Source organism: Actinia tenebrosa, unplaced genomic scaffold (genome assembly GCF_029948245.1).
Source record: "Actinia tenebrosa isolate PJP-AT-01 unplaced genomic scaffold, QUT_ActTen_1.0 PGA_scaffold12__29_contigs__length_12842862, whole genome shotgun sequence".
Lineage (NCBI taxonomy): Eukaryota > Metazoa > Cnidaria > Anthozoa > Actiniaria > Actiniidae > Actinia > Actinia tenebrosa.
Window position 1 is genome coordinate 9,533,081 of NW_028292572.1, and position 24,965 is coordinate 9,558,045.

A 24,965-nucleotide genomic window follows, 5' to 3' on the forward strand; every position below is an offset into this window, starting at 1 on the left:
CGCGGTTATGCGGAAGGATCCCCTAGCCAATCATCAGTGGTCGAAACCAACAAGTCGCTGCATGAAAATGAAAGTAAATTCGTTCACAAACTACGTATTTTTAAATAAGGTAGAAACAAAGTATATAGTTTCCTTGCAACTGGAAGTGCCGTCATTCGGGACCAAGTCTTCGAAGAGTCAACAACCGAGGCAAGATAGTGCAGATGATATATAGCGGCTATCATCGCGTACAGTCCCGAGTACAAGTAGCCTCGTAAGTGAAAACTTTTTTTTTGAAGAATTATATTTTCTAATCTGAAGATCGTAAACTATTTTAATGATTTAATTTTGTAGGGATTCTAAAGACGACATTGCTTTGGAAAGAAGTCAAGAGCGATCAATGTCAGGACAAGCAAGGGCAAGAAAGTGAAAGTGAAAGTTAGGCTAATCTTTTAAACTTCGCAGTTTTCCAAAAGCAAGAAGCATGCATGGAGAAGATGAAGATTTGGAATCACTTGAGTATAGCAGTGCTGGTTACGAGAAACAGCTACCAAGAATCAGCAAGCCTGATATGTTTATGAACACAGCGCTATGGATTGAGATTGAAGATTCTCCGGAAGGCGAGTCCCTTAAGCAAGGCAATCCAGTACGAGCATGCAGAGACAGGGGAACGCCCGCTAAAGCCAGTGAAGAAATATCACAAAGCTGGCGCAGTTGTTGTGCTACCAAACGACAGGGCCTTGTCCGTAGACTGCAGTCATAGAGGCATCCATGCAGCCGTTAGCGCGCTGAACAAGTTTGGTCAAGAGAGGGCTGAAGGTTGCCAAGTGTACCTGTCAAGAAGACCATGTTCTTTTTGTGCCAAACTACTCGTTCAATGTGAGGTGGCTAAAGTGTTTTATCTTCCCATAGAACCAGAACTGAATGACAAAGAAGATGTCCGTAAAGTGGATAGGCTCTTCAAGGTACGTAGTAAAATAAGATACTTGAACTTATAAACTATAGAATAAGGTAACTTGCAATTGCAACTTCGATGTTTGCCTAGCGTATACAGCATTCACGCATTAAATAAAATTAATCAGTTAAGATTATCTGCACAATTCAAAAAGCATAAAATGCAAAATGGCCATTAATGAAATATAGAAATAAAACGAGAAACTAAAATTTTGAGCCCAAGAAAAAGATTGAGCTTTTTCTAATCGGAAATTTGAGATCCACAAAAAAGAAGTTCAAAGTAAATATTTTCGCTTTCTTTTCCAGGCTTCATCGACAGGCCTCTCTGTTTATATACCAAAAGTCAGTGACACTATCCTCAAAGCTCAGAGGAAAAGGCATTCTCCGTTTCTAAAGAATCCACGAAACGACTTAGAGATAATAGCATACAGAGACCTTCTGAAAAAAGAGTACTGGAGTACTGATTGGATCAATAATGCAAGCACAGTCTTGGAATGGCCAGCATTTAAAGACCCGAACATGCAAAAGCAAACCAATGAAGACATGGAAAATTTGCTGGAGTGGATCGCAACAGCAACCAAAGGAGACGTTCCAGACTATGTGAAGTTCTTAGAAATAGATCCACATTCTTCCCCTTTAACAGAGAAGAAAAGCAAGGAACCGAAAGGTGCAGAAGAGACAACTGATGGCATAGTTAACTATGATGAGAGCAAAGCTATACGAACTGTCTCAACTGTCTTACCTGATCCAACTGTAGGTGATAGCGCTTGGCAAAAGCACGCCCTGCATATGTGCAGGATGGCACAAATGCTATCACAAAGGAGCGACGACCCAACCGCCCCCGTTGGATGTGTCCTGATGATGCACAACCAAGTTACAGCCATTGGGTGGAATGGATTCCCAGCCAAGGCGCTATACGGAGAATTCCCAAGGGCCTCAGACAACGACGACTCGAGGGAGAAGAAAGAACCCTACGTTATCCATGCAGAACAAAACGCCTTGCTGACGAGAAACGTGAAAAATATGGATCACGAGTCATCAGTTCTCTACAGCAACAAGATCCCATGCGGAGAGTGCGTTCCCATGCTGATTCAGGCTGGAGTGAAAAATGTAGTCGTACCTCAAGAGTCTAGGCGTGATGTTGCAGAAAACGAGGTTTTTACTGAAGCCATAACGTCAAAAATGTTAAAGGGATTCTGGCCGAGCAGGGAGTAAAGTTTGAACCATAAACCACACAGGTATATTCATGACCTGAAATGTAGATAGGCCAGGAATATTCCGCGCTTTCGAGTTAGTCTGAGCATATTTTGGGCTTCGTTTTGCAAGTGAAAAATATTCAGAAAGTTAAGCGAAGTCTGTTTACAAGTAATCGCCGTAGCTAGTGCTTCGTCTCTGTGGGGCGGATCCCGTAGAGAACTCGACGGATGACGGAATCCTTGACTTGAGCTCCCTGTGTTCCACGTTACAAGTCTCGATAACCACGACAGACCACGTTTAATTCAGTATTTAATAAAATCAAACAAATTAAACCACAATAAAGTAAAAAAAAACTTATTCTTACAAATTCTTAAAAAGATATGCTTCAAGCAACTTGGAATTTGTTTAGTGTCAATCATTACAATTATTATCTTATTCACGAAAATTATGAAATTCATATTTAATTCAGCAGCACAAAACTTGCAAGTTGTTACATTTGGATACAAGAACTAATTTGCTCATGAATGAGTTTCAGTTATCAAGAAATTTATGGATATATACATTTAAGGGTAAATTATTGCATTCAACATTTGTAAGGCATCACTTTATAGTTTAGTTTTAAGAATCAAATTGGAGGGATAACAGTCTGACTATTTTAACATGAACAATATAAAAACCTCTATGTTAAAAAATTAAGCTAGTGACCAGCTGAGGAAAACTGGCAGCTTTTCTTAGCATAAATAGAGGATATTACATGGGCGCGCAGAGATACGAATTTTATCTTCGAGTGTTGAAAAGATCTCTCACAAGTGAGCACAGTGAACGAGTGAGAGATTTTCAACACGAGAAGATAAATTTCGTATCTCCAAGTCTCCATGTAATATTCTGTTTATTATATAATTATCCATAAAATCAACTAAATAAGCTTTTTATTATTATAAAAAGTTTTTATTTATAAACTAATAGCTAAAATACACATAACGATATTTTCACATGTGAAATAACATGTTATTTTCACATGTGAAAATATCAGTTTTTCGAAAAGGAGAAATATAGGTATTTTATGGATAATTATTATATGATAATAATTATTATTATTTTCCAAAATCAGGACATATTTCAGATTTTTAGCAAAGCTAATTCTAAGCTTATGGCTTATTTTGGTTCTTGGAAAATGATCATGCAGATTCAGTTCTGTCTCCATTACAACTTGAATAAGTCAAATCATTATTTAATATATGATATTTATGTATTAATTATAATTGTAAATTTATGTTGAATTTTCATATACAGTAATTTTGTTGCACAATAAAAGCAAAATTTAACAATTATCACTTGTTGTTGAAATAATTCCTTATAAATGAAAATAAAATCCTAGTATATTAAATGACATGTTCACTTATGGAAAGCCAAAAGATTAATCAAGAAAGCTGTCGGCTATGTTCACGCATCAATACTTCTGGCTATATCACAAGCATTTTCTTAAAATGAAGAGAGATATAACTTAGTTGTTTTGTCAAATACATCAAAGATGAACAAATTAAAGAAAAATGTGGACATTTTTCATATGTATCTTTGAATGATATTTACTGGAAATCCTTTCACTTTCCTTTTCTCAAAGCAAGCCTTGATGTGCCCTGGCTTGCAGGTGATAATATTTCCTAGAAATATGAGATATTATATAAATACACTACATAAAAAATATTTTTTCATTTTTCTTTGAAAAAAAAAAATGTTGACATTTCCATTCTTCAAATTTCTAGGAAATATTATCACCTGCAAGCCAGGGCACGTCAAGGCTTGCTTTGAGAAAAGGAAAGTGAAAGGATTTCCAGTCAATGTCATTCAAAAATACATATTATGTTTGATGGTAAACATTACCAAATACGGTTCTAACTTTAAAGACAATTCATTTTGTCATCTTTATTTTGGACCCATACTAATACTTGCATTTCTTTTTTTTTTTAATTATCAGAAAAAAAAATTAATAGTCAAATTTCTCATAGCAATATAGGAGTACCCAGGCATTTTTAATGAATGCCATTAGGGGTAAATAAGGGTAAAATAAGGGGTAAATCTCAGAGCACAAAATTAACATTCTTAAATTCACAAAATGCGGGTGAAATTTTGTATTTTTGAAGGACTGAAGTGTTTAAAACCTGCATCGAGTAACATCAAGCAATACCATAATATTTGCAAAATTTGCTAGATTATGATTTTTGGCCAACTTTAGCAGGACCTGTGTGACAATATCATCATAACTAACTGTTAATTTTTATATCTGTAAACTTTAGCATAGTTTTCATTTCTTCATGATCTGAATGACATCATCATTGTTCATAATATGGTTGATTCCTACTCGTTGTGGGCTGTACTTTGTGCTGGTCCCCCAGACTAAGGCATATTTAAAGTTATCCACTAGAGTCCTGTGGATTCTGTGACAAACATGTTCCACTGTGCAACCACGACGTAGAATCAGACCTCCTTGAAAATCTGGAGGCTCACCTCTTCTTTTTGTGTACACACGGATCAATGCAAGGTAATCCCATATTTCCTCTAGTAAGTAGTCCAAGTTGAGCTCATATTCACAACTTACTACAACTGAATCAGGTAAACGAGCCAGACGATCAACCTCCTCAAGAGAGATACAATCAATCTTGTTATAGACATATACACATGGGATATACTTCCTGTTATCACTGATGACATCAATCAACTCATCAGCAGTATAATCCTCTCTAAATAGCACCTCAGCATGGAAGATCTTGTACTCATGCAAAATCATCATAACCATTTTCTCATCAACGTGTGTCACTCTACAGGTAGAATTGAATTTAATCCCTCCACTTTTCTTGATCTTAAAATAAATATCTGGCCTCTTGGTGTTTAGTCGTATTCCACAGCTCTCCAACTCTTTTTCAAGGAGGCCTCTCTGGACTTCGCCCTTGGATGCGTCAAGCATTATAAGCACTAGATCCGCTGTACGCCCCACTGCTATGACCTGCCTACCACGGCCTTTCCCCTGCGAAGCCCCCTCAATTATACCAGGTAGATCCAGCAGTTGTATATTAGCACCATTATATGTGATGACTCCAGGGATACAAGTGAGAGTAGTGAACTCATACGATGCACAAGCACTCTGGGTCTTAGTCATCTTGCTCAGTAACGTAGACTTGCCCACAGATGGGAATCCTATCAGAGCTACTCTAGCATCACCTGATTTCATAACATCAAACCCTTCTCCTTTAGCTGCTGCTGACCCTTTAGGTGGTTCAAGGAGTTGTGCCCGATACTTGGCCAGTTTTGCCTTGAGTAAACCAAGATGGTATTCTGTCGCCTTGTTCTTCTGCGTGCGAGCAATTTCCTTCTCGATCTCACTTATCCTCTCTAGTATACCCATGGTTAATTTTTGTGAAGGAGAAAAGACGTTTAGAATAAGATTTTTAGAAAGATTTTAGTCAAAAAATGTCGGTTCTTATAGTCCACGTTGTACAAATATCCCACAATTCGTTACCAGGCTCTCTGGACTTCTGTTCCACAGGGTGACCAAGCACTGCAAAAAACACTCTCCTCAAATCCCCTCGACTTTGGGAAATTCTTATTTAATATCTATTTATAATAAATAATGAAGTTATTCTTAATCTTTACAGCAGAATGAATTAAGTAAGTAGAAATCTTAGAAACTCACTTTTGTAAGTCCATTAATTATTGATTGAAACAATGGGCCTCTCCACTCGAAAGTCAGAGCTAGGAGTTGCTTAGATTTGAAAATATAGTATAGTGTATATAGTGTGTGTTGGGGGAGGGAAGGGGGCTAAATCCCCTAATTCCATCCTGTCCCTGCTGTGAGTAATTTTCTTAGTCTTTTCACTTTATGAAAGATGTGACACCCTTTTCCACAAGCATCTCTCCATGATTTTATGACATTAATCCCAGCTTAGCAGTTGCATTTCATTCTCCACCCTAACCACCCCATGATCCTTTCCAGCTTGATGGCAAATAAGACCAAAACAAAATTGAAAACATAACTACAGAAAGCTTGCAAAGAATGACAGCATATCACGTCATCACTAAACCATAAATTGATAAACTCATTTAATTAATAGGAATTATTTGCAACAAATTTTACTTTCCTACTTAGTGTTGTAGAAGACTATGTATCATACATACTAATTGTCTTAGAAAAATATAACCACTATCATCCAAACCATCAGAAGCAGCTTCATTATTATTATCATCATTAACATCATTCTCCCCCACCTCGTCATCACCACCATCACCACCTCCTCATCAATGTCACTACCATCATCATTACTGCCATCACCATCAACATCACCTCATCATCATCATCAATGTCACAACCATCATCAATATTGCCATCACCATCACCACCTCCTCATTATCATCAATGTCACTATCATCATCATTGCTGCCATCACCATCACCACCTCCTTCTCCTTATCATCAAAAACCTAAGCTTCAAAACATGCAAAAGAATGTTTGATTAAAATTAATATTCCAGCTGTTTATTTACAACATAGCATGTAGCTACAATGTAATTCACTTTTAGGTAAAGTTGAATTATATGAAATTTCTTCTAACACCTTTCAAATACTTTGTACAATTCCGTTAGATTTGCTATTTGTAACAAAGTCCCATCCTCAGCAAATCTGGCAGGTGGAACAAGACCTGTGCGTAATGCTGGCGAGAGAACATGTTCCACAGTCCATTGCCATGAAGTACTGCTACTTGTATCATCATCCATATCTGGACTCTCATCGGGAGTGTCTTGATTGCTTTGTGATGTTAGGTCTGGTTTGAAGGCATAAAAGCTACTGACTTCTCTACTTAGTGTTTCAAAACACTCCTGCTCACTTTCCCATTCCACCTACAAAAATAAAGAATGGATTAGCTTACAGGTGCCATATTACATCAATAAATGGATGAGTTAAGTTAAGCATTGGTCTGTTGTATGGAAGGTCATGAGTTTCCACCATTGGTAGGCTTTCATAAAGGGTGTCAAAATATCTGAGTAAAACATGCTCCTTTTGCATTAAACAATATCTGCAAATGGTTATAATAAGACATTCATAATGACTCAGATGACCAAGTAACAACAACAACAACAACAACTTCTAGGTGTCTGGGTTTTGGCTTCTATCAAACAAAAAAATACTTGATCTACAGCTGTATAGAACTTTTTTTAACTTCGTTGTTTGTTGTGCACATTTCAGACCACATGATGCCATTCTTGGGAGTTGATTCTTTTATGTGTACATATTTTATTGTGTTTCGTCATAAGAACAATAGTTCCCTTCGCAGTTCCCTGCACTATCTTGAAAGGTAGCCACCGTTTGTCTCACTTCGATGCAAAGGCATGACTACCTTTCAAGATGGCGCAGGGAACTGTGAAAGGGACTATTCTCAAGGGAATGTCATCTAATCTGAAATAAGCAATTTGCATATGAAGCTAAAAGGGACTATTAAGTAAATGTGCCACATCTGCAGAGTTATGTGGAACAACCTTAACAGTAAGATACTTACCTCAGTGGATATTCTCAGAATAAACATAGGAAGACCATGCAGATTAGGAACATAGTTATCAAGTAACAGCGGCAGGGCACAAAGATTGCCATCAGAATCTATTTCAATGGAAAAATAATCCAACAGCATTTCAGCCTTTTTGGTGAGGAAATCTTTAATATAATTTGCAAGATCTTCCTTTGGTCCATCCTCTTCTGTCCATCCACTCTCCTCACTCTCCAATGCCAGCATTGCCAGCTCGTATATTGGCGCCACTTCAGATAGCTTGAGAAATCCAAAATCTCCAAATCTGAACATTATGATTTGATAAAAGAGTTCTTTGCTGAGTGTGACGATATTTGAAAGGTATAGTTTAGTATTGTGTTGGAGTAGCACAAAAGAGTGATTAACACAGCCAACAAATTTGTGATCTTCAAATAAGTCCTTTAGTCCTTGATGTTCGGCCTTGTCAATTGTCTTCCTTAAGTTTTGAATACTGATAAGCTGGACGTCTCTGCGATCTTGTTTCTTTTTGACTTTCATTGTTCTAGTTCCATCACTGTCTAACTTTGTTTTCTTATTTTCTGAAACACAAATAGTTTGTGATCAATGTTTGGTTCATGCCTCAACCTTTTTAGCTGGGAGTGGGAGGAATGATTTCTTCAGTAGTGCTGGGGATATACAAAATAATTATGGATACAACTCAAATAAGGAATCTTATTCTTATTCAAGTGGTATTCAAACATTCATTTGTTTGGTCATTCATTCATTCAATAATTCATTTATTCAATCAAGCATTCATTCATTTATATACATCCATTCATTAATTCAAACATTCATTCATTTTTTGTTCGTTCATTTGTTCATTCATTTATTCATTCAATCAAGCTTCCATCCATCCATCCATCCCTCTCTCCCTCCTTCCCTCCCCCAATTCCATATTCCATCCCTCCATTCATCCATCCACCCATCCATCTATCCATTCATTTATTCTGACAACATGTTACCTGGTGGAGACATTATCATGTCCTGATTATCTTGTGTCTTGTCAGAAGAAACTCCAGTGCTGCTACCTTCCATGTCAATATCTACCACTTCTGGTGTACCAGTACAACTAGCAGTAGCCTTTTCACTGGCACTGAATAAGATATCATAAAAGCAGTTAACACATCAGTGTTTCTAAAAGTAATACAGGGGTTTGGTTACACCCATGATTTGAAGCAAAAAAAAATTTTTTTTAATGGAAATTGAATTCCCTTGTTTTCCAAAAACATTTTAATATTAACATATTAATTTGAATGTGCTTAAAAATAATTTCTTCCGTACAACATATGCCATAAAAAGTTCATCAATCTACATTGTCAGAACTAGACAAGGATCACAGCCAAAAACAATAGCTGTTCAATTGCTGGGAATGACCACACAATGGAATGATAAACATTTGATCAGTCATTTATGTGGTTGGACAAGTACCAAACATTGGCCCAGGATTGTGTGTTAGCAGAGACAGAGCATTGATGATATTCAAGAATTTTCATGAATCATACAAATCAGATTTTAAAATTATTTACAAGCGTAAAGTTTTAGAAAATATTCATTTTCAATTCAGACATAATTAAAGTTGAAGTTAGTATAGCACTTTAAGTTATTATTCATTCTCCTAATAATCATAACCTTATCTCCATTTTCATTGGATCAAGACAGGTTGTGACATGGAAATTGGGCAATATACTAGCTCCCTCATCAATCAAATAAATATTTAAAAAGCTAAATGGTTCAGTACCTTTACTCCGATTTACAGAGCAGTGAACTAATTGCCCAATTTCCTGGTCGCAAATGTTGTCTCTATTAAAGCATAGCAATATAAGCAGTAGTTATATGAAATAACAAAGGCATATCACTGTGTACCTGGGTGTATCTTTGGGAGGAACAAAAGCATGGAGAGTTTGTTCCCTGCAATCAGTACGCACCATCTGATGTGCATACAATTTTGTGCTGCTATCAGCAGATTTGTTACTGTTGTCTGCAATAATAAAAAATAAGGGTATACATGAAATTAACAATAAGAACTGTAGCCAAAAAGGTTTAGGAGGCAATAGCCCATGAGGCTGAAAGTCGAAATGGCTATTGACCCCTATACCATGAGGGCAAGATATCTAATTGTTCTAGTATAAACCTACTTTATTGGTCATAAAAATGCATACAAAACATCTTGAAATAAGGTTCTCATTCTCATTAATAATTCATGAGTAAACCATCCAATCAATGGGCTATTTTTGGGTCACATGATGTTACTTGAAACCTGGTAAAGTCCTGTGAAAGGAATGCATTCAGTCTGGAGTAACTGGAACAAAATTAATTCAGTCCTAGGACTGAATTAATTTTGTTCCAGTTACTTTAAGTCGAATAATTAATGAGATGAGAAGTCATTTCAAAGCCTCCAATATCGGACTGGACGTGATTTCAAGTCTGCGCAGTTAGTACCAGTCCTCGCCTGCGCCTCGGACTGCAACTAATTGTTTAGACTTGAAATCCCGTCCAGTCCTCATCGTCGGCTTTGAAATATTACTTAAAATATTCTGTTTGCATAATTGTTTTTCAAAAACGACAGTGGTCTATCACTAATAGATCACTAACAGCTAAGCCAATCAGAGTGCGGGATTTTTGATAGACCATTAGTAGGCTTATGATAAATGAACAACAGCATTAGTACCACATACTTATCACTATCATACCTTTGGTCACATTCTCCACTGGTTCTGGTGCACCTGATATTAAAGCCTGTGTATAATATATACGTGAACTATTTGACCCTAAAAGTTTCTCTTCCACGACCTTTTGGACTGCCTCAATGATAGCCTCTTCATGTAGAAAATGGACCTCATGTTTAGTAGGATGGACATTAACGTCAACATTGTTTGGTGATATCTCCAAGCTCATATAAATAAAGGGGTGTGTCCCCTTTGGGAGATAAGCCTCATAGATGGTCTCTAGAGCCTTGCGCAGTGCTGTTGAGTCCACAAGACGATGATTTATGAAAAGGAGGAACTGTAACTTTTTAACAGAATAGTTAGCATTGGTTACATAACCCTTCATTTTGAAGCCAAGTTTAAGGTTGTCACAAACCACTTCAAGTAGTTCCTTAGCAACAGCAGCACCATAGATAGCACGGATGTTATCTTGGACAGAGGCGTTGGCTTGGGTGCGAACATCCGCTTTACTTTCGCCTTGTTTCTTACACGTGAACGCAACACCAGAGTTGTGAATGGCGTACTTACTAACCACATCAAGTATCTTCGCATACTCCTCTCCTGGACTCTTCAATGCTTTCCTTCTAGTAGCAACGTTATAAAACAAATCTTCCACTGTAATCTGTGTGCCTTTATTTCCAGCACAAGGCTTTGGATCAGCACTCATTCCTGGGCGAGGAGGAACAAGCTTCCCGTCAGAATAACAAGCTTTAAAAGCACAGTTCGAAGTGGCTGTCTTGGTTGTGATTGTAACGTGAGCGACATGGCTTATGCTCGCCAAGGCTTCTCCTCGGAACCCGTAAGTCGATATACTACTTAAATCCTCAAACTTACTTAGTTTACTAGTAGTAAACCGCTCACAGACGATCCCCATGTCTTCTTTCCGTATACCACAGCCATTATCCTGGATTTGAAGGAGTTTGAGGCCCCCAGACTTGACCGTAACTCCAACAGAACTCGACTTGGCATCTAAGCTGTTTTCTATCAACTCTTTGAGAGCATTAGCAGGTCTCTGGATCACTTCTCCAGCTGCTATTCTGTTCACAACTGTTTCGTCTAGTTTTCTAATGCTTGGCGGGAGAATCGTCGCCGCCATTTTTTCAAACCAGACGTCTGCAAACCTTCGAGCCAGCAGCATCCACAGGTATCCCAATCTGGGAATCTGTCACGAAGCAACTTGCACGAAGCAGCGGCGGGGGGGGGGAGGAGGGAATTAATATATGTATACCGTATTTTTGCCGCTTGATTGTCGTGTCTTTTGTATATTTAGTACACTTCCTTAATCGAAAAATACCACAGTATTTTTGATATATGAATGTTTTTTATCAGATTTTATTTTTGCCTAGCACTTTCATTTAAATTGGGTTACCTGTGCTTTCCATAAGTTCTTGTTCCTGCTATGCTATAAGCTCAAGAGAAAGCAGAACCCCTGAGAAATAAATTAACTTTGCCCAGCAAAGTTAGGGAAGGAATCGACAATAAATGTTAGACCTAGCTAGGTATTATTTCAGTTTGGGGCCACGGAAGCCAGTTCTTTGAAAAAGGCTAGCCGGCTTGGAAACGGCGCTCTCTGGCGCACGGGGGCTTGGGGGAGACAAACCCCCAATTCCGGAGGGCCGTTTCGCAGGCTAAGAAAGGGGTATATGGATCATAAGCCTAATTGAAATCATTCGGGACTTTCGTGATAGTCCGCAATGATATCGACTTTGGGAAAGTTTCAGGATCTGTTAAAAAAAGATCTAGATATACCTATTCAATACCTTGCCATAAAGTTTTTATAGTTACACATCAATCAATAGATCTTGTAAATGAGTATCATAGTGATCGCACCGTACCGTGTACATAAGGATTATTGCGAATCAATACGCCCTGACATTAACAGTGAACTTATTCAACGAAATTATAATTTTATCTGTGCTTAACAACCCATGAAATTAACACAATTTTTAAATGATAATGATGACAAGCATTTGGTCCATTACTGACCACTTTTTTCGGTATAACACAGAATAGATTACGATCAGTTTTTGCCGGCCGGTATGATTGGGTAACGATGCAGTAAATTCTTTTCCAAGTCGTTCTTTAGCCGTACTATAATCTTACCGTAGTCGTAACTTTACCCGTCGATTGATGGATTATTATTGGAAGCCATTGCAGTGTAACGGTACATGAGAAGCTTAGGCCGGCTAAAAAACTTTATGCTAATTAGGTTAAGATGGACTTATTCCATCTTAAGCTAATTTGCATATGTTATTTTTTTACCTATTTTAACACTATGCCGACACCTCTGTACCACTCTAGTAGGAAACTCTGTTTATTAACGAGCATTTGTTGACAGGCAATGTTCAGACATTATTTGAATGTGGTTCTACGAATTACATTTATTTAAGGCGAACCGTATAGGATTTCCTGAGCTTGATGCCTTTGTAAATAAAGTTTTCGCGAAACAGTTTCCAGAATGTTGCAAAGAAAAGATTAAAGAAACAAGTTAAAATAAAAATGAAAAATGAAGGAGCTCGTTTCAGTTCATAACTTTTATTACGGCAACACCGAATAAAGTTACAGTAAAAGAGCAGGCCAAAAAAAAACAACATTAACAACAAAACACAAAGTTTTCAATTTGGTTACCTTATCGTCATACTGTACAGAGCTCTTAGTCTTATTACTGCTATCAAATGATCAATGCGATTGGGCCTGTAAAACGCCGAAATTGTATAATATCTATGACGTATTAATATGGATCTCTACGGCCCAACATATCTGGAACATAGCTATTTTTGCTTCAGTGAGTCAATTGAATACTCAGATATAAAAGTATCCAAGCTCGGTCTTTCCGAAGGCTTGCTGGAAATAGCTTTGTCGATACTTTCCGAGGCGTAACAACAGCATCTACTGCTGACGAAACGCACCATTTTTGCGAAGGAAAAAATATCGCTACTTGTGGATGGTTTTCCTGTACCGTCACGTACTTCAGGCGCAATGTACGAATCCTTCCATTCTCTGTTGTGAAAGGACTGCTTTCGGGGCTTTGCTTCACTAGCTTTTACGCTTTGTCCAAAATCAATAATAACAGGATTTAGGTTTGGCTCCAAGATAACATTGTTTGCCTTTAAGTCATTGTGAATTACACCACAGTTGTGAACATGATTTAGTGCTATGGCAGTCAGACACAATACGTTACGCCACGATTTTTCGTCAAGCAGCGTTTTGTTTTTGGTTGCACTATAAATTGTTTCGCTAGTGTTATTGTTTTTGTCGCCATGAAACAGTAAAATAAGCCTTACAGGCTTCGTTAATGAACATAATCCAAATAACAGAGGTACACCAGGATGATCATGTAATGACAGAATCATTTTAGCCTCTTTGTATGCCGACTTTTTCAAAGTTGCCAGGCTTTTCATTTCACGGTGGTCATGGTACTCCTTGACAGTTACAGATATGTCACGATACTTAGCTGCGTAGCATTTACCAAAAGTACCACTACCTAAGATCCGCTCATCGTTATCTCGAACTAATAAACTGGAATCTAGCTCTCTGACACTTTGTTCATGATGGGCTTGTTTTTTCCTTTTCTCTGCCAAAGAATTTTCATCTTTTGGTGACTGGGCAGCACGCTTATGTACCCTTTTATCACCGGAAATGCTTTTTTCTGTTTTCGAATTCCGTCCAATGGCCGCCTTAAGCAATGATTTCCCCCTTGACTCAGGAACGTGAATAATGTTACTTTGATGCGGTGGGGTAGTTTGTGAAGAGGCATTTTTTATCTTTGCTTCCAGCTCAGCGGGAAGAATGTCCATTTGATTCGATACAGTAGTTTGTGAAGATACAGCTTTGATTGCCACGTGTTTACTGTCTTTGCTCTGTATTTTCAATTGACAGTGCTCAGCGCGTTCTCTGCGGATTCGTTCTTTCTTCCTTCCTTTCCACATTCGCTTTTTATATCGACGAATGGACTTCAGTCGTTGTTTCATATCTGTTATATCTTGTTCATCCATTGAAAGCTATACTGTCCAGCAGATGAGGCAACTATTGCGCAAGCAATTCCGACCGGAGTTAATATTTGCTAAGGTACAAAGGTCTATTTATTCTCGATAAATAAAACTATAAACAGAACTGTCAACCATGAAGCGCGCATGAGAAAAACAACTAAAGTGAATTTGTTGCAATGTGGATGCCGGGTTAAAAATAACGCTAGTGCAATTGAGAGCTATATAAAAGCTGATAAATTACGATATACAACACCAATAAAGTTTTTTTGTTGACAAAGTATATTTATGAGATACAATTTTTTTGAGAGAATGACTTAAGTTCCCAAGCTAACTTGAATGACTAGTTTAGTGTAAACAAGTAGTTACATGTAATAGCAAAGTTAGGATTAAATAAGACTATTGTTAGCTGTTACGATCCAAGCAGGCATCAAACACTGACCGGAAGTGTACAGAAGTTACAGATATTCAAGTATCCAAGCAACTCTGCTGCCTACAGATCTCGCGTTATTAAAGTATTTTGCCAGATAAGTTCAAAAAATCATTTTAACTTTTATAAGACTATTGTTAGCGATTACGATCCAAGCAGGCATCAAACACTGTCGTGTACAGAAGTTACAGATATACAAGTATCCAAGTAATTCGGCTGCCTACAGATCTCGCATCTAGTGCATTAGTAAATAATTAATTTTTATGGTAATTTTCCGCGAGTCAGCTGCCAGTCAAATTTACTGTGAACGTTAGCGTCATCTAAACTTAACTTCAAACTGTTATGAACTTAAACTTCCTAATTTATATGCAAGATGCCGTCAAATAACTTCATAATCAACTGCTCAGCTTGTGAAAGGAATTTTGCGTCTTTTTCGGCATATTCTAAGCACTGGGAAACTCGCCACGTGGATCGAAACATGCCACGGACAACAATGTTTGTCCTCGAGGAACAAAAATTGAGATTCCCCCGAAAAACAAGGAAGGGAGCCCATACTCGATCGTACAAGACATGGATTTCTTGTGCCCTAGAACGAGTTCGAAACACGCACCATCACCGTTGCAAAGGTAAAGTTCAAGTTTAAGTTAAACCTATTTGATAAAAAAATGACTGACATGGAGCTTTAAGTAGCTTTAAACTCTGCCATAAACGGCCTTTTGAAGCAATTCTAGCAAAAGTTATTTTTCTTTTTTTTTTCTTTTCTTCTCTGTAGGAAAATGGCACCAACTAGAATTTCACCATGTCCCACACCAGTTCTTTGATCGATTTATAAGCGATCTTGGGAACCCTACTCCAAACACAATCAAGGTTATGCCACACTGGCGAGCACCAATCATGTCGAAGTCAACTGTAATGGAGTCCTATAAACTGTATGAGGAGGACTGCTTCGAACGGATTTTTGGAAATGACCTTGAAAAACACGTGGCTTGGCAAGGAGAAGATTTATGTGAAGGCGCTCAGCTTGAGCCAGAAGATCCGCTCGCCGCCATAGCAGCAGCCAAGCGTAGGGCTAATCACTACCATGGGGGGCAAACTACCCATATAACTTGCCGTTCAAGTATAGTAGTTGGAAAAGGTTCAGGAAGAGCCACCCGCGAACTGGAAGTGAAATGGTACCCATATATTTACGGAAAAGACCTGGACTGTGGCAAGATGTGTCTCCGTTTTTACGTGGCTAAATACCGTTTCAGTCAGACCTGATCTGCTAGAGATGAACTGTAGTCCTGTTAAGGCAATGACAATAGGTAAAGACGTATCTCCTTTTTTAAAATCTAAAATCACGTCACTTACAGTTGACTATCAAACGGTGGTAGGACTTATGAATTGTTTCCTTTTTTGGTTTTAACTTCAATGAATGATGTTATTTGTGCATATACATTTATGAATCCACCTACAGTTAGCTTGCAAGAAAGTCAAGTTACGATTGTTTTGACCTTCGAGATTAGGGCACTTTTTAAATTAGTTATCCGACACTAATAAAATCATTTCATAATAAAATAATCATCTGAAATAATACTAAGAAAAAGGATACATATTCAATATTCGTGTACTTGAAGACCACTTGACAATTTGTGTCATAAGGTCCAAGCGAAGATTATTCATTAAAGAGTACTTCCACCTGATGTTGTTGGTTGCAGACACACCCCTCGAAATGAAGTCTCTGGCAGCAAGGATGATGCCAATGCCACAACTCCCTCTGCCAATGTTTCTGCATTTCAGTTGCGATGGCATACCAAACCGATCAAAAGCCAGACAGTTTACCCAAAATCTTGATTGAAGGGCTGCCCAATGAGGGAACGTTTCGTGCATGAGTTCTAGAGCTCTCTTTAGGCAATTCAGTGTGTTTGCGGGAGGATACACTTTTAACCCGTCGTCGAACATCATTTTTCCATTTTCAATGTCAATGACAGCTAGACCCCAATGATTTGGCATATGGACTGGGATAATAATAATATTAATTTCGCTCAGGTTTTTCCTTTCTAATACGCAGTTTCTTATTTTCTCTTTTGTGAATGCTGTATCTTTAGCCTTCATCCAATCATAAAATTCTAAAGGTAAGTAAAGGACATTCGAGTGTCCCTCCTCGTTGAACTTTTGAACGCATATGTCGACCACGAAGTTGTCAATGTGCCTCTCAGCAATGATATCAGCGAAAGAAAGCACATCTATAGACTTCCCTTTAAGTCGCAGGATAATTTCATTAGGGGGCTTGTTCCAAAGAACGTCTTTCAATCTATCCAATTCTCCACTTGGAACATCGTTAAACTGAGCCAACCAGATCGTTTCCTCTGTTACCATGGCAGCAGTACTTGAAACACGCGAAAGGCGTATCAGTGACTCAAGATCGTCTTCACTGAATGTTCCAAAACCGTTTATATGGACTCCAAGGTTTGGTACTAGACCTTTTTTCTTTTCGATTGCCAACAAATCTTCGGCTCTCTTTAAAACAGCGACACATGGCCGTTTTTTTAAAGAAAACAGATCTCCTGTCTGTGTAACTGTTTGCACTTTCATCACCACGGCGGTGGTATAGTCAATAGGCGGTAAAAAAGCGTCAATCTCGGCAATTTCCCGCCTCGTTGATGCTGTAGCTAACTTGGTTTTGACCTGGGATGAATGACTTGGTTGTTTTTGGTGATTTGCTTCATGGATCTGATTCTGTTGACATGAGGTTGTAGAGGTAGATTGTACTATGGGTGTCGCGGTGCACTGCTTTGGTTTTACATTAGAATCTGTGGTGCTTTTTGTGGTAGTAGTTGTATTGGTAGATTGTACTATGGGTGTCGCGGTGCACTGCTTTGGTTTTACATTAGAATCTGTGGTGCTTTTTGTGGTAGTAGTTGTAGTGGTAGATTGTACTAATGGTGTCGCGGTGCACTGCTTTGGTTTTACATTAGAATCTGTGGTGCTTTTTGTGGTAGTAGTTGAGGGGACGAACATGTTCTCCCAATCTCCATGGTCATACTTTTGCAGACTATCAACAATGTTTGAAGAAACATGGGTTCCAGTCTTACTGTCGTACTGATATTCTAAAAAGTCACCACCAAACATTTTGTCAAATAGCCCATCTATCATTTTGACCCAAGGCCAGTCTTCTGGAGACAATTTTGGAGCGTTTTTGGTTGTCCAACCACATCCCCTGAATTTGAAGCACTTCTTATCTAGAAAAGAGAATTGAAAAAATGTGTATGCAATACCTTACTTTACTTTGACTTGGCAACCCCTTTGAATGATCTAAGGCTGCCATGAAATCTGCTTTTAATTACATTTTATAAATGCCACTTACCAGTGTCAATGCATTCTTTTGCATTTCTGAATGAATATCGAAGAGAGAGCAGTTCATTGGCATACCAATGAGTAAGAATTTGTGGCACTGAAAGAAAATTTAAAAAAACATTATGGATTATTCCACATATTTGCTTGATATTGGTATCCAGAAAAATTGCTATTTAGTGACAAAAAACACAAATTTGCATTTTCTAACAATGACAATGTTCTAGATTCGTACTTTACAATTTTACAATTATTATTGAACATAATTGCAGACTTTTTTTGATGTGATGACCTTTGAAGTTGATAGCAAAAGGGCACTTTGATTAAATAACTGCTGTTATTTCTTAAAGAGAAAAAGAGTAAAAAAAGGAAATGAAAATAGAAGTGTAGATAAGAAAAAAAAAGAATGAAATGTTGTTGCACATACATGAATGGCCAGATCCTGTTTTATCGTGGTTGGATGCCTTGGAAAACAACTGCCTGTGTAGTTTGTGTGAAGCCTCAAACCCCTGGCCAGAATACTTGTATAGAGAACCAAACTCTCGCAGTAGTAAGGCACTATGGTCAATTGTTAAGTGTCCATAATCACCTGATATTGATACAGAAAATACAATTTATTACTTGAATGAAGTAGATTATAATTTAAAATGAGTTGAAACTTGAAAATCTATCTGCACAACTCCCAATGATCATGTAAAAACAACATTTCTTCACATTCAAATGAGACAAAAAGAAATTGTCGAGTATTTATCATTTAAGTTGTGAGTGAGTAAATGATCATTTACTCAATGCTATTGTTCTTTTAGTTATATCAAAATATTTCTTTCATAATGAGCAATGCCATTTAACTTTCTAACTATCTTCATCATAATCCTTTCCCACTTTTCATTGATTTTCATGCACATGGGCCTTTAATACACTACATACATAGATTGAAGTCACTAAGCCTGTGAAATAGATATTAGACTAATACAGTTTACCAGACTCTAATTCCATTGTTTTCTTGTGTATCTATTTGACTATTACACCTTAACAAGCAATTGCTATTTCACAGGCTTTGTGTTTTCACTTTCTTTAATGTTAACTTTTAGGTATACATTACCTGTCCCAAGGTGAACTCCAAACAAATGTCTGAGGTGATGTCCCCATTCTCTACACTGATAACAAAAAGGAAAAACTTGTGGGGTTGTGTTTACATCAAAATACAAATACAAGTTTAAAAATAACTCAGCAACAACCCCACCAAAATTCCAACTAAAAGACATATCCTTAAAAGGGATAACAAATCCAAAAAATACTGGTGCATGGTGGCAGCAAAAGTAGCCAAATGACACCATTGTGCAAAACGATTTTACCTTTATTTCATAAATGTCAATGTTTTGCAGATCATTTTCATCATCAACATCATACACTGTTCTTCTCAATGTAAGAGCAATTTCCCTCCAATCAGTGAAAATCTTGAAAACAAAAATATTAATATTAATGCTAAAAATAAATTAATAAAAAATATATTATATACATTATATATTATATGCATTAATAAAAATATAAATGTAGATATAATTTACAAGCAAATTGTCAGAGGAGCAAAATTTAATATACACAAATAAAGGAGAGAACATTTTAGAATAACTAGAAAAATGTTGTATTTCCAGTGCAATTTAAGGTTCACATGAAACAAAAAATTAATCAGAAAATCACAAATTATTTAGCACCTTAAGAAATAACTTAATTTGTAGTTTGGCTGCATAGGCTGCAAAGATCTTGTCCTCATCCTCCTGATTTGCCCTCTTTTTCTTTTTCTTTGGCTCTCCGTTACTTTTTTCCCCCTTTGCTTGTGATGACAGCTCAACAAAAGTGGCTTCTACTTCTTCCTGTTCTTTTGCCCAATGTTGCAAACTATCTTGAAGGAACTTTGTAAATGCTGCAGAAACCATAATACACTCAAAATACACTCAAAAAGGAACAACCAATGCAAATATCAGGGCTCCAAATAACGGCTAGACATACGCAGGTCAAGATGATCTTTCAAATACATTTTTGGATGGTGATTACCAATTTTTCTCAAAAGTATGGCCAGTCTTGACCTGCTGTTATTTCGAGCCCTGCTCTACCGAATGAACAATGATATAATATGAAGGAATAAACAGATGTGTATTGATAGACGTAATTTGAAGGCATGAGGGAGTGAGTAAATAGTGGGGCGAATGATTGAAAATAATGCATCCTAATAGAAAAGAAAAACATCACAGGTGATGGATAATTCTGATGCTTGCTGCTATCAATATAGCTAACAACATGTTTCTTTACAGGCAAACAGTTCCATTTGTGAAATTGTAAATACCTGGAGTCTCTTCAAGCTGAACCTCTTTTTGAACTTTTCCAAAGTCACGCTGAAAAGCTTCACTGCTCAGAATCTTCTGAATGTCCTAGTCAAATACAAACATATATGCATTAAATTGAAGAATTAGAAATATTGATATAGTTTATTGACACTGGCATCATATTTCATTTTTGGATACATAATATCAATTTAATAATGTTATGCCTCACCTGCTTTCTTTCTTCTGTGAATGTGATGTAATTTAGTACTATAGACTTGGAGACATCCCTGCATTCAGAAAAATAATCTGCAACCTTCTCAGTGGGCAGAGATTCTGTTACTATGTTCTCAGCATTATCCAGAAATTGCCTCTCTGTACATCCTACAGTGTTAAGTAAGAAAAAACAATAACATTATTTGTTGGCTATTCAAGCATTTATCTTCAATTGTAATATCAATTTCTGTTAAGTTGTGTCAAAATAAATGTATACACCTATTTCAAAAACCTTCCATATGTTCAAATTAAATTTGAACACAATAGTTTTGACATTTTGCATTAAATTGTGGGAATTAATCAATGCATTATAACTCATTTGCACCTGAAAATGAAGCAACCTTTATATTATGCCTTCCCACTGCAGTCTGTTGACCTGGTTTCTCCTTTACTTGAATTCGCGTTCTTCCACGGGTGTTCTCAGGCCCATATTGAGAAAGGATGTTATTCAACTGGTCAAGAGTACCAACACGGTGTGAAAATAGTCCCAAGGAACCTAAAAGCTGCTCCATGTTCCTCATCTCACAGTGCAGGGAGCAGAGGTTGATGTTTGACAAATCCTCCTCCAAGAGGAACGTTAGATCGTCACGAACACCTGTGGGCCTTAAAAAAAAAGACCCATGTCAAGGCCAAATAAATTGTATTATTTCAAATGTGCATAACATGCGAGAAGACGAAATAAGGTATCATTCAAATATACTCAACCTTGCAATATTGGCTTTTGATCTTAAACAATCAACACAAGCATGATTTGGAATTTCGCCATGATGTGTACAGGCCTAACAGATTTAAAAATATTGTATATCAACATAAAGCATTATGTGCATAAATGTTGCACTGCTATTGGACATTACCCTGACAGCATCACAAAAGACACAAAATTCCACACCATATCCTTTGCCTCCTAGAGTGAACGATTCATCGTCCTTTTTATGAATCAACAGCAGTAAAGCTTTATAATCAAGGGTAACTGAAAAATATCCATACATGCACAAAAAATGAGTTATGAATGATTAGCAAATTCCAACCACCATTAGCAATATTTATCTATGCATATATAAAGAGGCATCTGGAAATTTACACTTCAAATTTTTTGCTTATCTGTTGCAATTGATAATCAAACTGTAGATATATTACTGTGGTTTTCCATTTTCTGCGAACTCAGACATTCGAATGGATAGTTGTGGAATGGATCTTTTAGCTGCTGCTAATCACAAACATAGGAGACACCGACTAATACATTTTGATTGGCAGCAGTGAAAAACCCATTTCACAACTAGACATTGGAATGTCTGAGTTGCAAAAAAATGGAAAACAGCAGTAAGGAGCTGTACACATTCCAATACCTGTGTACAATGCTATTATCTATAACTTAGACAAGAACCTGTAAACTTGAAATTGTATGATTTCCCATCCACACATAGTCCATGTTGTTTAAGCCAGTTCTTTTGCTTGTTCAGCATTCCTATTAACTGCTTCATGTTGCTCCTGTCTCAAGAAAAAATATGTTAATACCCAATACCCCAGTTTATAGTTGCCAAAGGCTAAGTTAACTTCCTGACAAAATATACAGTGATGCAGGCTTAATCTCATTCTCAATAAGCCCTGTGAGAGCAAAATTTATGCTTCTATCAGTTTTTACTGTTTATTTTAAATTTGCTTTTCATTCATTCACCTTTCTTCTTTGCAATTAGCAATTGCAACTGGATAGACCGAAAGTGCACTCTCTGGACTTTTCTTTGCAAAGTCAATGGGCACAATCCCTACAGCTATTTGATCTTTGCCTCCAAGGGGTCGTCCATCTATCTTGATATTGAACTCCATATGTGGGGTGTCAGCTCCATACAATCGCTGCTCTCTTATAGCCCAAATCAAAACAGAATTTAGGTCGACACCACATGATGGAAAGTCTGTTTCTAATTCTGTTATTTTCAATGTCGATTTTATGATGTTGAAAATCATCTTTTTTATGGCCTTAATCTGATTTTTTGTCAAGAGAACAGCATTGTCCAATGAATTCTATAAAGCAGATATGATCATAACTTCAATTAATTATTCTTTACATTTCAGTACAAATAAAATACAAGTTCAGCATACAAGCAACTTCTGAGTGATTCCATTTAAAATAAAATACCCTTGCAGCTGCTACTTTGGGGGGAAAATTTTGTATGACGGCACAAGTAGAAGCTGTGAGGGAGACTAAGGAACTGGTGTTTATTTACAGGAAAGGGGGGCTGGTGCATTTTGTGGTATTAAAATGAGTTTTTAACCTTATTGAAAAACAAAACGTAAAATCTTAATGTACTTACACCACTTCTTCCAAGGTGTGTTAGATTTAATAAAGTTTGCCATGCATCATCAGGTAGCTTTGTCTGCAATTTAAAGTACAAAAGCACCCAATCCGGAACTCGCATACTCTTTAACAGACGGTCATAGGTTTCTGGCAGGAATAATTCTCTCAGGCCTTTCTTTTCCCCAACTGCATCCATTATCATATCCACAACCTCTGATATGGTGCTACTTACAAAATACTTATCCTTCTCGTTCTCAGGCTTCTTATCATCATCACAACAAAAAATAAAACTGTTCCCAAGAACAGATGATAATGTTTCATGGTACTTGAGGCTGACATCAGAAATATCAGCCATCACTCGCCGACACTGCTTCCTAATCCTGCGCTTTTTCGTAGTGGAACCTATAGTCAGATCTGCTTTTATGCTTTCTGTAGATTCACTTGCGTCACTTTGTGCAAAAGAACTTTCTGATGATGGATTGATAGATGGTGCAGAGGTGGATATGCGTGTAGGTGTAGAACATGACAGTGGATTGAAGATATTTTGGCTTGAAGGAGAAGAATCACTACTTGAAAAACTAATTTGAAAGTCCGAAGAAGGTCTGATTGGTGAAATTGTGGACATTGAAGGGCTAGTAGATGGACTGTTACTTGAGATTGAAGAACTGTGTGAGGCATTGGCGCCATTTTTTGGCGCCAATAATTCCTCTGATAAACTGATTCCATTCACTGCAGTTATCACAGAATTGAACTGGCTCGAATGAAGCAAGTCGATACTTGAGAGGTCTCGCTGTCTCAGCAGTCCTGAACACAGACCAAAGGTAGACACGACATAGACGGGACGACTTGGCAATCTGTTCTTGAACGGCAGTTGATTGTTTGTGGCTTTCAGCTTTCCCGCCGAAATGCTGACTACTTCATTGGGAAATTCTACGAAGAAATCATTCCTGACAAAGTCGGCAGGGTTGCGGTTGCAGATTTCCTTCGTTAGGACGTACCAATTCTTTTGTGGGTCGAGGGATTCGCTTGTGACGCCACATATCGAACTACTAAGCGAGGCCATATTGGCCATATTAGCTCAATGAGCGTGGAATGCTGATCGGCGAATGAATTAACTCTCCAAATCATTGTTTATATCTTCGAACCTCCCGCTAAAACTGAAAGTGTGAACTATTAAAAAGTAACTTGTACAAGATGTCCGTACAAAGTAGAAAAATCGCCAGGGACCTCCACTGTGACCGATTAAGGACTGAGTACAATTGAATATGACGCAATATTCTGCCCCTGTCCCTCCCCCTGGTTCAACTGTTCAACTTAAGTATTGTGTGTCTCGGCAAAGCTGCCCAAAAACTGGGGAGGGGGGGGGGGGGAAACGAACACTTTTCATTTCAAGTTTGGGAACTATTACAATCTGTCTGTATTCATTGTGAATGTTACTTATCGATTTGCATGAAGTGAGGAAGGGTAGATGGTTGAAGTTGTACTGCGAGCTGTAGGTTGCTTTGTTCATGCATAGATAGCCGTTTATTGTTCAAGTTTTGTTTCGCAGTAAACTTCCAAACCCAAAGAAAGATTATATTTGTTGTGCTTCCTAGAAATTTAGCTTATAATTTAATCGTAATATGTAATCTTTTGGCTCTGGCATGATCTCGCGTGGCAACTAAAAAATGCAAAATATGAGCTTCGAATACTGCTTTGTTTTACGCTTCGCTACGGAGCTTTTCCGTTCCCTGCCTCGAAACATGCTCAAGAAATTTACTCAAGATTTTTTTGATGCGAAACAAAGCCGTCATTTGTTTCTTGGCTGTTTAACTGCAGTTATGAAAAGGAAAGTAATCTGACCTTGCTAGGCCGGTATATCATAATTTGTTCGTTGACAAATGGTACTGACACACGATAACACCTTAGAGTTTACTATAGCTA

The 24,965-nt window shown here is 37.5% G+C and overlaps 5 protein-coding genes across 6 annotated transcripts in view; 2 read left to right on the plus strand and 3 right to left on the minus strand.

The window, feature by feature from the left end:
* Positions 1-102: 102 nt before the first annotated feature.
* LOC116304817 (dCTP deaminase-like) lies at positions 103-3,461 on the plus strand. Its single transcript, XM_089028571.1, has 4 exons — positions 103-253; positions 334-599; positions 640-944; positions 1,240-3,461. The coding sequence occupies exons 2-4, from the start codon at positions 464-466 to the stop codon at positions 2,146-2,148; spliced, it is 1,350 nt and encodes a 449-aa protein (XP_088884697.1). The 5' UTR covers positions 103-253; positions 334-463; the 3' UTR covers positions 2,149-3,461.
* A 783-nt stretch (positions 3,462-4,244) lies between these two features.
* LOC116304793 (developmentally-regulated GTP-binding protein 2-like) lies at positions 4,245-5,658 on the minus strand. Its single transcript, XM_031714578.2, has one exon. It carries the CDS (start codon positions 5,528-5,530, stop codon positions 4,433-4,435), a length of 1,098 nt encoding a protein of 365 aa, XP_031570438.1. The 5' UTR covers positions 5,531-5,658; the 3' UTR covers positions 4,245-4,432.
* LOC116298677 (solute carrier family 23 member 2) overlaps positions 4,529-24,965 on the plus strand; it is a 30,264-nt gene continuing 9,827 nt past the window's right edge. Inside the window, exon 1 of one of the 2 annotated variants that reach the window (XM_089028570.1) lies at positions 4,529-4,669. Coding sequence is in view for 1 of the 2 variants with exons in the window: in XM_089028569.1 (XP_088884695.1) it covers positions 11,167-11,202 (36 nt within the window). In the remaining variant the exon portion in view is untranslated. Of the gene's footprint in view, positions 4,670-11,066; positions 11,203-24,965 lie in introns of those variants that run through there. The other variant, XM_089028569.1, reaches the window with a different exon arrangement.
* On the minus strand, positions 6,209-11,508 carry LOC116304781 (DNA mismatch repair protein Mlh1). Its single transcript, XM_031714565.1, has 5 exons — positions 10,389-11,508; positions 9,562-9,676; positions 8,661-8,791; positions 7,675-8,237; positions 6,209-7,018 (listed from the first exon to the last, which is right to left on the minus strand). Exons 1-5 carry the CDS (start codon positions 11,497-11,499, stop codon positions 6,728-6,730), a joined length of 2,211 nt encoding a protein of 736 aa, XP_031570425.1. The 5' UTR covers positions 11,500-11,508; the 3' UTR covers positions 6,209-6,727.
* LOC116288953 (uncharacterized) lies at positions 14,638-24,364 on the minus strand. The gene is made up of 15 exons (XM_089028145.1): positions 23,059-24,364; positions 22,425-22,768; positions 22,134-22,237; positions 21,604-21,719; positions 21,455-21,528; positions 21,075-21,352; positions 20,706-20,857; positions 20,497-20,581; positions 19,868-20,076; positions 19,508-19,609; positions 19,255-19,309; positions 18,580-18,741; positions 18,166-18,252; positions 16,411-18,040; positions 14,638-16,094 (listed from the first exon to the last, which is right to left on the minus strand). The coding sequence occupies exons 1-15, from the start codon at positions 24,112-24,114 to the stop codon at positions 16,070-16,072; spliced, it is 4,479 nt and encodes a 1,492-aa protein (XP_088884271.1). The 5' UTR covers positions 24,115-24,364; the 3' UTR covers positions 14,638-16,069.